This window comes from Hemiscyllium ocellatum, chromosome 47, assembly GCF_020745735.1.
Source record: "Hemiscyllium ocellatum isolate sHemOce1 chromosome 47, sHemOce1.pat.X.cur, whole genome shotgun sequence".
In the NCBI taxonomy this organism is placed as follows: Eukaryota; Metazoa; Chordata; class Chondrichthyes; order Orectolobiformes; family Hemiscylliidae; genus Hemiscyllium; species Hemiscyllium ocellatum.
In genome coordinates, this window is record NC_083447.1 from 2399576 (window position 1) to 2413631 (window position 14056).

The 14056-nt window shown below is 39.5% G+C and overlaps 1 protein-coding gene across 2 annotated transcripts in view; it reads left to right on the forward strand.

Moving 5' to 3' along the window:
- LOC132836804 (protein Smaug homolog 1-like) overlaps window positions 1–14056 on the forward strand; it is a 97156-nt gene that overhangs the window by 47543 nt on the left and 35557 nt on the right. For both annotated transcript variants that reach the window (XM_060856273.1, XM_060856274.1), the window contains exon 4: window positions 10667–10933. In XM_060856273.1, the coding sequence (XP_060712256.1) occupies window positions 10667–10933 (267 nt within the window). The remainder of the gene's footprint in view (window positions 1–10666; window positions 10934–14056) is intronic.

Here is a 14056-nt window from a genome sequence, read left to right on the forward strand (position 1 = left end):
TGGTTGCCCTATTATAGGAAAGATGTGGATGCTTTGGAGAGAGTTCAGAGGAGGTTTACCAGGATGCTGCCTGGACTGGAGGGCTTATCTTAGGAGAGGTTGACTAAGCTCGGACTTTTTTCATTGGAGAAAAGGAGGAGAAGAGGGGACCTGATTGAGGTATACAAGATAATGAGAGGCATAGATGGAGTTGATAGCCAGAGACTATTTCCCAGGGCAGAAATGACTAATACGAGGGGTCATAGTTTTAAGCTGTTTGGCAGAAAGTATAGAGGGGATGTCAGAGGCGGGTTCTTTACACAGAGTTGTGAGAGCATGGAATGCGTTGCCAGCAGCAGTTCTGGAGGCAGGGTCATTGGGGACATTTAAGAGACTCCTGGACATGCATATGGTCCCAGAAATTTGAGGGTGCATACATGAGGGTTAGTGGTCGGCACAACATTGTGGGCTGAAGGGCCTGTTCTGTGCTGTATTGTTCTATGTACTATGTTCTACGATTAGTTTATGAATTTCACCAGACTTTATGAACATGGCAATGTCACTTAGAATAGGCCGAAGGGGGAGCATAACAAGGACAGCAGTCTCGCAAAGAATGTCCATCTATTTTGACACTCATAAGCTGTTCTGTTTTTGGTTGACTGCCATTGACCAAGGCCTGGGAGCTGAAGGGCAAAATATGGTCCAAGGAGAGGGTACTAAAGGAGGGAGAAAATAACTTATTAAAACGGAAAATGTCTGTTGCAGATGTTACATAATAGAAAACATGTGTGTTATAAAAGCTGCAGAGAACATTCAGTGCTCAACTGTGCCAATAGTGTCAGCCTATATATAGATTAGAACAAAAATGCCTGAAGGCAGTATATATCTACAGCTGTTTTTCTCCTCCATGCAGTCAAATAAAATTATGCATCTAGTACGTTCTGTGAGTGACATGCACATGAAACAAGTAGAAATAAATGATTGATTTTAATCAGTTATGATGAGATGGTGCTGTTTAGAAATCATTGGCAGCAGACCAGTTCTGATTAGGGTTTTTTCTTGTGCATAATGTATGAACTGAAACACACTCGAGATGCAGAAGTCCCAGTGCTGTCATGTTTTTCTCTCCTATCTTACATGTGCTATCAACAGTCCAGAAATGCAATTTTTGCATTGCATTCCTATAGGGATTTTTTCAAAACATGCCAGAATATCTGAGTAGATTGAGCGAGTCACAAGTGTGATACACCATATAGTAACTATGAATGCTCAACTTTTGCACCTAACAAGTGTTGAGTTACTCAAGTTACTGTGTAAACCAAGTACTTTTGATGGGCAAGAAATTGACTAACTACCCTACATAATTAGCCTTTAAAGTAAAAACATTTATTTGGTCATTTTGATATGTTGCAAGGACATGTGTAATGTTCTTCGGTACCAGTGGGAATTGTCAAGCAGAGATCAACCGCATTGCTGTTGTCTTTTTCTAAAGAGTAGTATTGGCAATCCAGTGAAGTATAATCATGATCATGAACTTGTTGAGCTTAATGGCTCTCTTCTGTGATATAAATACCATACTTACTCCCATATTACATTGAGGCAAGTGCAGCACTTACTGTGTAAAGCGGTCTGCAGTCTCTGTTGCTCTATTAGAGTACTAAAAAAAATCATGCTCGTGTGACCCATTGCCTTTTTTTTTCCAATTTGGGAAGTATGATTCATATGCTGCATTATTTCCTAGCTGTGATCTCACCAAAGCAATGAGGTCCAAGCCTTTTAGCAGCACTGCTTTGCGCAGGCTACTAGGACTACCTTCATGTTTACATTGTGTGTTTGCCGTCTTAATGGGAAGTCTCCTTCCTTCAATAACACATCCCAGTCTCGTAATCTTTCACCATCATCAGAAAATGGTGAACATGAATAAGTCCTCATTGGGCTGACCACTCCAGACCAAGTGCTTTTCTTTTTTTTTACAAAGTTGTTTTTGGGGAGAGTGGTGGGAGAAGAATCTTCTTGTGAAACTCTAACATGACGACAAGTAATTGTTCATACATCCTATAGATCTTTTGTTTTAAAATTGTGCACAAGCTATTTTAATGTTTCCAACTAATTTGTATTTACATGCTGATGCCATAGTTTCATCCCACACACATCTTGTCATAATGTTCATCTGTTTTCATTGAATCATAGGATTGCGACAGTGTGAAAAGAGGCCATTTGGTTCTTCGAGTCTGCATCCCACACATAAACGTGCTCTACCAATCCTATTCCCATAACCCCTCATTTGCCATTGCTAACCCATCTAACCTGCACATCCCTGGAGGGGCAACTTAGCATGGCCAATCCACCTAACTTACACATGTTTGGACTGTGGGACCAGAGCATCCGGGAGAAACTCCGCGCAGTTGCCTGAAGGTGGAACCAAACCCGATGTCATTGCTCCCCCACAAAAACAAAGGAAAACACTCAGATACAGTATAGTTTACCTCCTTCATCTTTATTCTGGGCCCTGGAGGGAGAGAGAGATCACCCATGTGCACAGGGACATGAGTTCTCAGTCTTCTCTCTCAAACAGCAGTTTCTTAACAAAATATATAGTAATTTTACAGGGAGGAGCATCCAGATGATAGATATAGAGAGATAGATGTAGAGAGATATAGATATATAAAAATAAAAAAAATTGGGTGATGTATTAATTACAATCAGCAAGTATCAACAGTAAAGATTAAGCCATCTGCTGTTACACATTCAATGTTCTTAACCTTAACTGGCTTTACATAATGAATGCTTTTCACCTTATTAAACTGACCTGACATACTGAGCACTTCTACATAATGAATGCTTTTCCACCTTGTTAACCCATTACCCTTGGCTCCAGCACCCCATTTTTAACTGCAAGCTCTTATCTGATCTGAGTCATACTCAGCTGAACCTTTGTTTCACAAAACTCAAAACTTAACTCTTTCCCTTCCTACCCATACTGTGTACTCATTCTCACCAGGTCTGTGACCTTATGAAGCAGTAGTGCTAACCACTGAGCCATTATGCTGCCTATTTTTGTTTTCGTGAAGGGTTGTGAACAGTTTGTTTTGGCTGCATATTTACATGTTTCACAGTTTGAATCTACAGAGATGACACAACTGTGTTTGAATACTGAAGGAAATGTGCCTTGCTATTGATTGTTTGGCTTGTCTTTGAGACTTGTTAATATGCTGCATTCTCCAGTCTGAAGAAATTATGTATAATTAAAGTAGTTGAATATTCTGGCTAACAGAATTACATCAGTTAGGAAGCCATCAGTTATGCTGGATTTTTCCTTTTAATCACCGAACTTGCCTTCACGATCCTTACTTTCCCCTGTTCCTCTGAAGGAAGGTAAACTAATAATATTGCTTTCACAGAAAAGATAAAATGAGAGGAAAACCTTCATTGAGAGAAGACCCTTTCACTTCCCTCCCCTTCCCCGATTTGAATTATTTAATCCACTTCATTTCTATAAAAATTATTTGCTATTGTATTTATCAGCTGAAAACTGGTACTGAGATATTTGGTCAGTGAAGTTTCTAGTGATGACCATGATTTTTGAGCATACAGATTTCTATGGGATATAAAATTAATTCTGCTCCTTTGGGGAATAATGCATCTATTTTCAGCAGTCCGAGTGGGAGAAGGTGCTTGCTATTTAATAAGGGGAAGAAACATTGTGGGGGATGTGAAACAACAATTCTAATGAAAGATGCTGTAGACTTGCTCTCCCCTCTCCATCCCAAGACATAGTCAAGGTTAAGGCAGTGGGAAAAGATGATTGGCTAACTTTTCTCCACTGATTCAAAGCCCAACCTTTTTTGTACAAAGTGCAAATTCTAGTAACTGGATTTGAACTCCTGCATGTTAAGTAAAGTTCAGTGAATTTTATTATTTGCTGTGTTTTAATTACTGAAGAGGTCTCGCTGGGCTACTTGCTGTTTGATATTGTAGAATTTAAATGGCAAATATTAAAAGCTTGTGGCAATCTATTTATTGGCATTTTAAAAATCAATTTGTATTTATAATGCAATAAAATGCTCCAAAGCACACTTCAGTAGTCATATGAACCAAAACCTGGTAAGTCACATAAGGAAGTATTGGGGAAGAATGATTAGAGTTCGGTTTTAAGAAATATCTCAAAAGAGGAAATAAATGCACAGAGGTTTAGAGAGGAAATTCCAGAGCTTAAAGTTCTGGCAGGTGAAGCAACACTGCCAGTGGTGGAGCAGTAACTTAAGGGAAGAAGGAGAAAATGACCTTTCAGAAGACTGATTTGGAGATGGCAGTGTTAGACTGGGGTGTACAAAGTTTAAAAACCTCACTTCACCAGGTTATAGTCTAGCAGGCTTGATTGGAAGCACTAGCTTTCGGAGCGCCGCTCCATTAGGTGGTTGTGCCAGCCATCTGGTGAAGGAACGGCGCTCGGAAAACTAGTGCTTCCAATTAAACCTGTTGGACATAACCTGGTGGTGTGATTTTTAACTTCTCAGAAGACTAATCTTATTGCAACACTGAAACAGGCAATCACTTACTCTTGGTTCATGTTGTCACCTCTCAGTAAATTTCCAAGTTTTGCTGCTGCTTTCCATTTGATCCAGGCACTCATTTATAATTTAAATTATTTGTTCATGAGATATGGGAATAATAACAGGGTATTATTTATCACTTATCTCTAAAGGAGCAGTTAAGCGTCAACAATATTACAGTGGGTCTGGAGTTAGATGCAGGACAGACTAAGTAAGAATGGCCGATCTGAATGATCGATTTCTTCTCTAAAGGGCATTAGTGAGCCTGATGGATTTTTACAATTGATAGTGGTTACATAGTAGTTATTTGGCCAGTTTATATTCTAGATTTTTATTGAATTCAGATTTTGCCATTTGTTTTAGTGGGATTTGAATCCATGAGCCCAGAGCATTAGCCTGAGGATTTGGAATATTAGTCCAGTGATTAGCACTACACCAGTGTCTCCCTCAAGTGGAATGGAATCTGAAAACTTCTTTTTCTCTGTCCTGTGAAGCATTCCATATGTTTTCCATTAACACACAACAAACTTTTCTACCTGGTCAATTTTGATTGTAACTTTTGTTTAAAATTTGGCATACTGGTAAAAGACCATTCACTTCTATTCTCATTTGTGGTTCCTAACTGTGGCCCTTTTACTGTACTTTGTATGCTGTTTCGTTACTAATAAGCCAGCAGCATAACACCCCCATTTATTTAAAAAAAATCATTTAAACACATTTATAGTCAAGATCTGACACTGTATCTAATGACTGCCAGCAAACAGTTAGGCTTCCTCAGTTAGGTGCAAGGTGACTGGTTATAGATTTTATTCTGTCAAATAGGAAAGTTCTAGACCTCCTCTGGATCCTTCATCTGGTAAATCAACTGAGATCATTAGTGTCAAGGTTTTGTAATGTCTGCTCCATGTGCAGTATGAAATGGCACCAAATGAGGTGATGTCTTAGCAGGGGGAGGATTGGCTAGCTAATGGCAGAAAAAAAGAGATGAATGGTTCATTTTCAGGTTGTCAAGCTGTCACTAAGGAATACCATGCAAATCAATTCTAGGGGTTCAAATATATACCTACCATATCAATGATGTGGATGAAGGGACTGAATATGTAATAAATTTGCTGATAATATATTGTTGGGAAGTATGTCAAGAGCACAAGAGTCTGCAGAGGGATTTAGGCAAACTAAGCGATCAGACAAAAAGTCAGTATAACGTAGGGAAACATGAACTTATCCACTTTAGCAGGAAGAATCGAAAAATCAGTGTATTACTTGAAAGGAAAGCAACTATGGGATGTGACAGAGGGATCTGGGTATCCTGGTCCATGAATCAAATGTCATATTTGCATATCATTGAGGAGATTTGTTGAAGATTAACATTTATTGTAAAGGGAATAGGGTCTAAAAATAGAGAAGTGTTATTGCTGTTATGCAGGATTTTAATCCAACCACCTCTGGAGTACTGTGTACAGTTTTGGTCTCCTTAAGAATATAATTCCATCAGGAGCAGTTCAGAGAAAGTTCACTGGTTCCTGAGATGAAGTGGTTATCTTTTGAAGGTTGAATTAGTTGAGTCTATACCCAGTAGAATTTAGAAGAATTGGAGATGACCTTCTTGAAACATAGGATCTTAAAGGGACGTGACAGGGTGGATGCTGAGAATGCTGCAGTAATGTGAAAGACTCTAAAACTGGGGACATTTTAAAAAAGACATCTCAATTAGAAGCAAATATAGTGAATGTGGGCTATCTGAAATAAAACAAAAATTTTTGGAGAATCTCGGCATGTCTGGCAGTAACTGTGGATAGATAAACAGTTATCCATTCAAGGAGAGGCCTAATTGCTGGACAGTTAAACCAGAGAGGAGAAAGTGAGGACTGTAGATGCTGGAGATCAGAATCACAAAGTGTGATGCTGGAAAAGCACAGCCAGTGAGGCAAAATTCGAAGAGTAGGAAGGTCGACGTTTCGAGTGTAAGCTCTTCAGGAATTGTAGAATGAATTGTATTTTTGACTGATGAGGGTTATGGGGCAAGAACTGGAAAGTGGAGTTGAAGGCTGTGATCTTATTGATTGGTGCGGGTTGAAGCGGCTGAATGCCTTCCATTTCTTGTGTTTAGTAATTATGCAAGAAATCATTGAGGAAATTAAGGAGGGTCTCTTAACAGTGTGGTGAGATTATTAGATTAGACTTACAGTGTGGAAACAGGCCCTTCGGCCCAACAAGTCCACACCGACCCGCCGAAGCGAAACCCACCCATACCCTTACATTTACCCCTTACCTAACACTAAGGGCAATTTAGCATGGCCAATCCACCTATCCTGCACATCTTTGGACTGTGGGAGGAAACCGGAGCACCCGGAGGAAACCCACGCAGACACGGGGAGAACGTGCAAACTCCACACAGTCAGTCGCCTGAGTCGGGAACTGAACCCGGGTCTCAGGCGCTGTGAGGCAGAAGTGCTAACCACTGTGCCACCGTGCCGCCCAAAAAAGTTATGAAAGTTATTATCATATGGAGTGGTCTAGATGGATAGACTGGCAACTTTTGAGATGAAACTAGATAAACTGTGAAGGAGAAAAGAGTAAAGGATACTGCTGAGAGAATGAGCTGAGCATAGACACCAAGCATTCTTGAGGTGCTGTGTGGCTTGCTCTGAAAGCAGAACAGATTGTCTGAAGAGCATATTTTGTAAGTACAGTTTCAAATCTTTGAATTGATGTTTCTGAAAATATAGAAGTTGGTGCAAATATTTTAAATCATTCTGTGCAGTTCAACCAATCCTATAGTCCAATTAAGAGCATGAGCAGCTCAGAACTCCAATCTTGGACCTGAAAAGCTGCCAAGTTTCTCAGTTAGTCGTCACTGTTCAATGTGAAATTGCAGTATAGGCAAACACAGATGGTACCTTTTACTACTGCAGTGGCTGGAATGATGAGGGAATTGCTATTGACTTCAGTACCCATGAGCTTGTGACATGAAACATTAGCACAATTAATGATTTGAGGGGCATTTGGTAGAGGTAGAGCAAGGCATAATCCTGCCCTCTATATGATGTGAGGGCAGGAAAATCCAATATCAAAGTATTTTCCAAAAAAACATAATGCTGAGGTTCCCCCTAAAATGAGTGATCTGCTAATGAGTATGGTCTATCAGGATAGCAGCTAATTTCTAAACTAGGTGGTGGAAAATTTCAGCAATGTTGCACCTGCTCACTGTATATTAGCCCCTATAGTATTGTGCATAGTGTTTCATCAAGGCTTTAACTATTTAATCTAATCTAAACAAATGGTATATTGACACAACAGACCCATGAGTGAGTGCCATAAAGTTAGTAGCACTCAGTGAATGGTAACCCAGAAAATGTAGAGGAGGGAAATTAGCTAAATGTAACACCGTTTGCGTGAATAAGCTATAATCATCCTTTTATCTGAGAGACTTGTTTTGTGGCAGTGTTTCTCAAACTTCTATTTTGATTGTAAGGTATCTTTTTCAAATGATTTAGTGATCCCTGATTCCCCCTTCCTGTAGATATAATCACACTATGAAATTGCTGTATGTAGAATGTTTTAATACTGCCTTTGAGAGCACAGGCATTCACTAACCTATCAATGTGATGTATTGTTTCTCACGACAAACTTTCTATCCTTGCAGAGGGACCAGGAGAGTATACCTCTGGCTACTACTCGTACCAAATTCAAGTTGTAAAAGAGTCATGTTAAGACTTGGAACTTCTAACTCTCTCTTTCCACAGATGCTGCCAGACCTGTTGAGTTTGTCCAGCACTTTGTCTGTATTTCAGATTTGTGGCATCTGCATTATTTTGCTTTTATTTGAGTGCTATTCATTCATTTTGCTGTTAACCATGCCACAGCGACCTTTTGGCAAGTCTTTGTAGGCCTCATTGTGAGAATTGTTAGCAAATGTAAACTTCTGTAAACCAAGGCTAATAAAGTACATTCTCCCTTCTGTGAATAATTTTGCATATTTGACTTTGTAAATAGTGAAGTTACTTGGTGTTCAGGTTTCACTATCTGTGATCTACTGTTTTTGAGTAGCCCTTGGTTTTAACATAGGTGAGTATTTGTTAAGCAGAATGTCCCACCTTTAGTTGAAGTCTGTGTTTAGATGTCAAACATTGTTTATGCTGTAGAAAGATGACTTTACTTTTTAGAATATTCTAATCCCAATATTCATTACAAAAGGGAGTTTGAAAGAGTCCTTTCTTTTAATTGTCTTGTGCATCTGTTCAATATTTTATCATTTGAACCTTCCAATTATCACTTGTATGAGAGATGTTTTTGCTCTTTCACGTCATACTTTTTAGATCTCAGTTATGTTGAGATTCTTGAGTCCTGTCTTAAATCTCACAGCACGAATAGCCAGAGTAATGTCAGTGACAATTCGGCACGTCTTCCAAAAACAGCAGTTGATGCGAGATAAATTAATCTTAAAATTGAGAGTTTTTGTAAAGCAAAGGTATTGAGAGATGGACCATATATGGAGTTAGGCCATAGCTCAGCCATGATCTCATTGAATGATGGGACAGGCTTGAGGTGCTGAGTGGCCTTCTCCTGTTCCTAGTTATCCCTCAGCTTAATTTAACCAAAGTTTTGAAGTATGTTAGAGGTGGTGTTCATACAGAATATAATATTTCTGGTGCAATATTTGGTGCTGTTAGAGCACTGGGTATTTATTTTTCCGGCTCAAGATTTTTCAGCCAGGAGGACTGAAGGCATTTTAGGAAGTGGGCAAGTGTTATGTTGAATATATTTCAGTTACTTTGAAAAGGAACATGTACCTGATTTGTTTATGGAGCTTCAGCTGGAGCCCATGCATTACCTCTTTAGACTGCTGAGGCCCTGTTAGTATTTACAATAGTAGCTAGGATTCTAAAATAGTCAATTGAAATGCATAACCATCTCTATTAACAACAAAGAAAGAGAGGCTAACTTGTAATTTAAACAGAGCTGGGAAGCTAATTACTTTTGCAGGACTGAACACTTGAAGCTCCCATTTTGGGCATTATTTTTTGTTTTGCCACAGAGGGCGGTGGTGGAGGGTTGTTTTTCAGACTGGAGGTCTGTGACCAGTGGAGTGCCACAAGGATCGGTGCTGGGCCCTCTACTTTGTCATTTACATAATTGATTTGGATGTGAGCACAAGAGGTACAGATAGTAAGTTTGCAGATGACACCAAAATTGGAGGTGTTGTGGACAGTGAAGAGGGTTACCTCAGATTACAACAGGATCTTGATCAGATGGGCCAATGGGCTGAGAAGTGGCAGATGGAGTTTAATTCCGAGAAATGCGAGGTGCTGCATTTTGGGAAAGCAAATCAGGGCAGGACTTATACACTTAATGGTAAGGTCCTAGGGAGTGTTGCTGAATAAAGAAACCTTGGGGTGCAGGTTCAAAGCTCAAGTCGCAAGTAGGATAGGATAGTGAAGGTGGTGTTTGGTATGCTTTCCTTTATTGGTCAGAGTATTGAGTACAGGAGTTGAGAGGTCATGTTGTGGCTGTACAGGACATTGGTTAAGCCACCGTTGGAATATTGTGTGCAATTCTGGTCTCCTTCCTATCGGAAAGATGTTGTGAAACTTGAAACGGTCCAGAAAAGATTTACAAGGATGTTGCCAGAGTTGGTGGATCTGAGCTACAGGGAGAGGCTGAACGGGCTGGAGCTATTTTCCCTGGAGCATTGGAGGCTGAGGGGTGACCTTATTGAGGTTTACGAGATTGAGGGGCATGAATAGGATAAATAGGCAAAGTCTTTTCCCTGGGGTCGGGGAGTCCAGAGCTAGAGGGTATAGGTTTAGGATGAGAGGGGAAAGATATAAAAGAGACCTAAGGGGCAACTTTTTCACGCAGAGGGCGGTATGTGTATGGAATGAGCTGTCAGAGGATGTGGTGGAGGCTGGTACAATTGCAACATTTAAGAGGCATTTGAATGGGTATATGAACAGGAAGGGTTTGGAGGGATATGGGCCGGGTGCTGGCAAGTGGGACTAGATAGGGTTGGGATATCTGGATGGCATGAACGGGTTGGACTGAAGGGTCTTTTTCCATGCTATACATCTCTGACTCTAAGTTGTTTCTTATAAATTTTTCAAATAAATTAATATGCCATTTTTAATTTTCAGTTCTCCAAGGCCAAACTCAAACCAACCACAGTCCTCTCAAGCGCTCAGTTTCCCTCACCCCACCAATCAATATGACAAACCAGTCTGCAGTCAGCGAGTGGATGTCTCCAGATGAATTACGTACCAGAGCCGTCTACGCCCCATCAGACCATGCACCCCTCTCCCCGCAGAGCAGTATAGCCTCTTCTGGGAGTGGTGGCAGTGAGCAGACTGAAGAACAAGGGTCAAATCGCAATACATTTCAGGAGGAGGGGAGTGGCATGAAAGGTAAGAGATAATGACCAGGTTATCGGATCAGAAAATGTAATGGAATCAGAGTTTAAGTTGAAAGTCTTCAAAAAAGTTTGGTGTAAGCTGAGAAATGGGTGCAACTTTTCACCCAGATATGGAAACGGGTGTCAAAGTGAAAAGTAGCAATGAGGATTTTAAAAATATGGAGGTTAGCCTTCGTGAATGTAACTGGGTTTCACTGAGATTGGTGCAAGCTGCAAAAAGACCAGTATGTTAGGAGCCCATTAGTGCTACCTGTCCACAATCAAGGTAAAGGTAACTGAGATGAGGTGAATAGTTGGGTTTGATCTGTGAAAAACCTAGTCAGTGTTACGTTGAATATGCAAGTATTTCAGTTACTTTGAAAAGGAGCAACTACTGCTTGAGTAGAGTTCTGTACAGTCTCCATTCTGCAACTAACTCTCCTGCCTTGCTAGCACACAGATTTTCATTTCATTTATCAGTCTGCAGGAAAGACAGTAATGTATACATCCTTGATCACTAACTAGTAAAACAGCTTGGAGTGGATTCCAGTAACTGAGTATTCCATTTATTGACCTCATTATTTTCTTGTGTATTGTAGCAGTATTATTTCGGAGCAAAATCCTCCTGGAATATTTTTCCAGAACAGTAAATGGATGTATTGTGTGCTGATAAACCTTATTTTTGCTGTAAGTTCAGAATGTTGTTCTGTAGACTGAAGAGAATTCTTTGAGTTCTGAAGAAAGATCTGAAAGACTTGAAATATTGACTGTGTATCTCTCCACAGTTTCTGCCAGACCTGAGTGTTCCCAGCTTTGGTTGTTGCTTCAGATTTCAAGTGCCTTTGAACAAATAATTTTGAAGTTATGGCCACTTAGGAAAGAAAGAGACTTGACTTTATAGAGCTTTGGTCACATTTCCCAGTAATGTGTCCCTTCTGCATGGTAAATTTGTTTGGAATTGCGATGGATGTTTGAACAAATATAGCGACCAACAAAATCCTTGCAGGGACTGATGAGAGAGATTAATAGATCATCCATCATGGAAGGTTTTGGTTGAGTGAAGAATGCTGCTACAAAACTGGAAGTACTCACTGTTCTTTGAATATTCTGTTGGAACAAACAGATTTGACATTAAAGTAAGCTCCTATCTAAAAGTTGGTTCTTTGGAACTTTAATGTACTGAAGTTGATGGGTCTTGAAATAAGGCATCATGGCAGCCATTGATATTCGCCCGAATAGTTATCCAGACTCGTGCTCAAAAATGTTGTTAACTCACTATTTAGCTAAAGGAAAGGAAATTGGGCAAGTCAGATCCGGAGCTCCTTTCCAGTGGTGGGTCATTGAATAATGAGCAGGTGTGAACTGTGAGACTGTTCTGGTTGTTTTGGGGGCAGAATTTAGCACATAGCAAAATCACCGGTGGCATCTGTGCGCTTTCAGTTTTTTTTGTTTGTATTTTGTGTGAGGTGCTTAAAATTATTTTATTTACCAGTCGTTTTTTTAAAAAACTAACATGGTTACATTTGCATCTCAACCAACTGTTCATTCTTAGTGTAGAATGTGTCCAGAGTAGTGTATGGTGGATCAGATAAAATCAGGGAGGGTGTGTCAAGTAAACAGGATGTGCATCAGTAACACTATTTTCTGATGTTCCATGGGATTACCTGAAATTGTTTGCTTAGAGTCCAGCATATGCAAATCTATTTCTGTTTCTCTGCCTATATTTTCTCCTTGTATATCTTTGCTGTCAAATACTTTAAATGTCTGGAGGTGTTACAAGGTAATAACCCATCCAGGTGTTAAGATGACATTCATAAATTGCTGGATATATGTGCTTGGTTTGTGACACAATTTTAAATTGTATGTTTCTAATTTTGGATGCTTCAAAATATGAATGTTTTCTCATATCCTTTTTTTTAATGATCCTTTATAATCCTCAATTCGCTCTACTGTCTCAAAGTATGGAATTTATTTACTTTTGCCTAACCTTGTAATATTAGTGGTAATATCAAAAGACTGTCAGTTACATTTCTGGTTCCTCAAGACAGCAAGTGTGTTAGGAATTTTCTGAAAAGCAGACAGCAGTTTAGGTGAAACCAGTGACTTGTAATGTAGGAAATGTCAAGATTTTAACTAATCATTTGACAAGCTCCCTTCCCGAAGTGCTGAATTAATAAAACCTGAACAGGACAAAACCTATTCTTCGCTCAGACCTTCCAGTGCTATCACCAAGCTTCTTTTGTGGATTGGTGCCAATGTGTTAGAGTAAGACTTGGAAGTATGCCAATATGTGGAGATCTTAATACTTCATATCTAACTTATTTATGACACTACCCTTTTGTAGTGCCATTTAGATCTAAATGCAATGTCAAGACAAAGGACTAGTTTGGAACTGTAAAGATGTCTGAGTTTCTTTGTAGTTCAGAATGCAACATGTTGAAGAGCTCATACACCCTCATAACAAGTTTCTGAAACTGTACTAGTGGTAGAGGCTCTGCAAGCAAATTATGAAAATCCAAATTTACACACTAAAGAAGCTCACTTAAATTTTTCTCACATATTTGTGCTGTTCCATGTTGTTTGTTTCTTTCATTCCTCTAGTTTTTTTGGTACTGTAACCTTTTTCACTTGACTAAACTTGGACAGCTGCCAGTGTCTGGCCAGAGCTAGGTAGTAAAAGAGTAATGTGTGCCTTGCTCTAAGATTTTCTTGTATATGGGAATACGGTGCAATTTTAAGTTTACGGCACATTCATTGTCTGTTTCGATTCAATAATTTGCTGTCAGATAATCCGTGTAAAATTGAGTGCTTACAACAAACAGTTCTGATAAAATTAATTGGTCAGGAATCCGTATATGTGACCATATTTGAAGGTTGCATTCAATATTTACAGCCATGAGCTATTATGTCATGGAAGTATTATTTTTAGGTGGATTGAGAGTTGCAATGCCAGTGGGTTGGTGCGCTGACCTTTAGTTTCTAACTGATGAATCACTTTTTTTTATTCTGTCTCAAATTAACATTGCCAACAATTTTTCAATCTGCTCCCTTCCCCATTCTGATACATGTGGTAAAATTGAAAGATTAGGTACACCAAAGCATAATTCTTTTTTCTCTCTCCCTTCTGTTTTTCCTC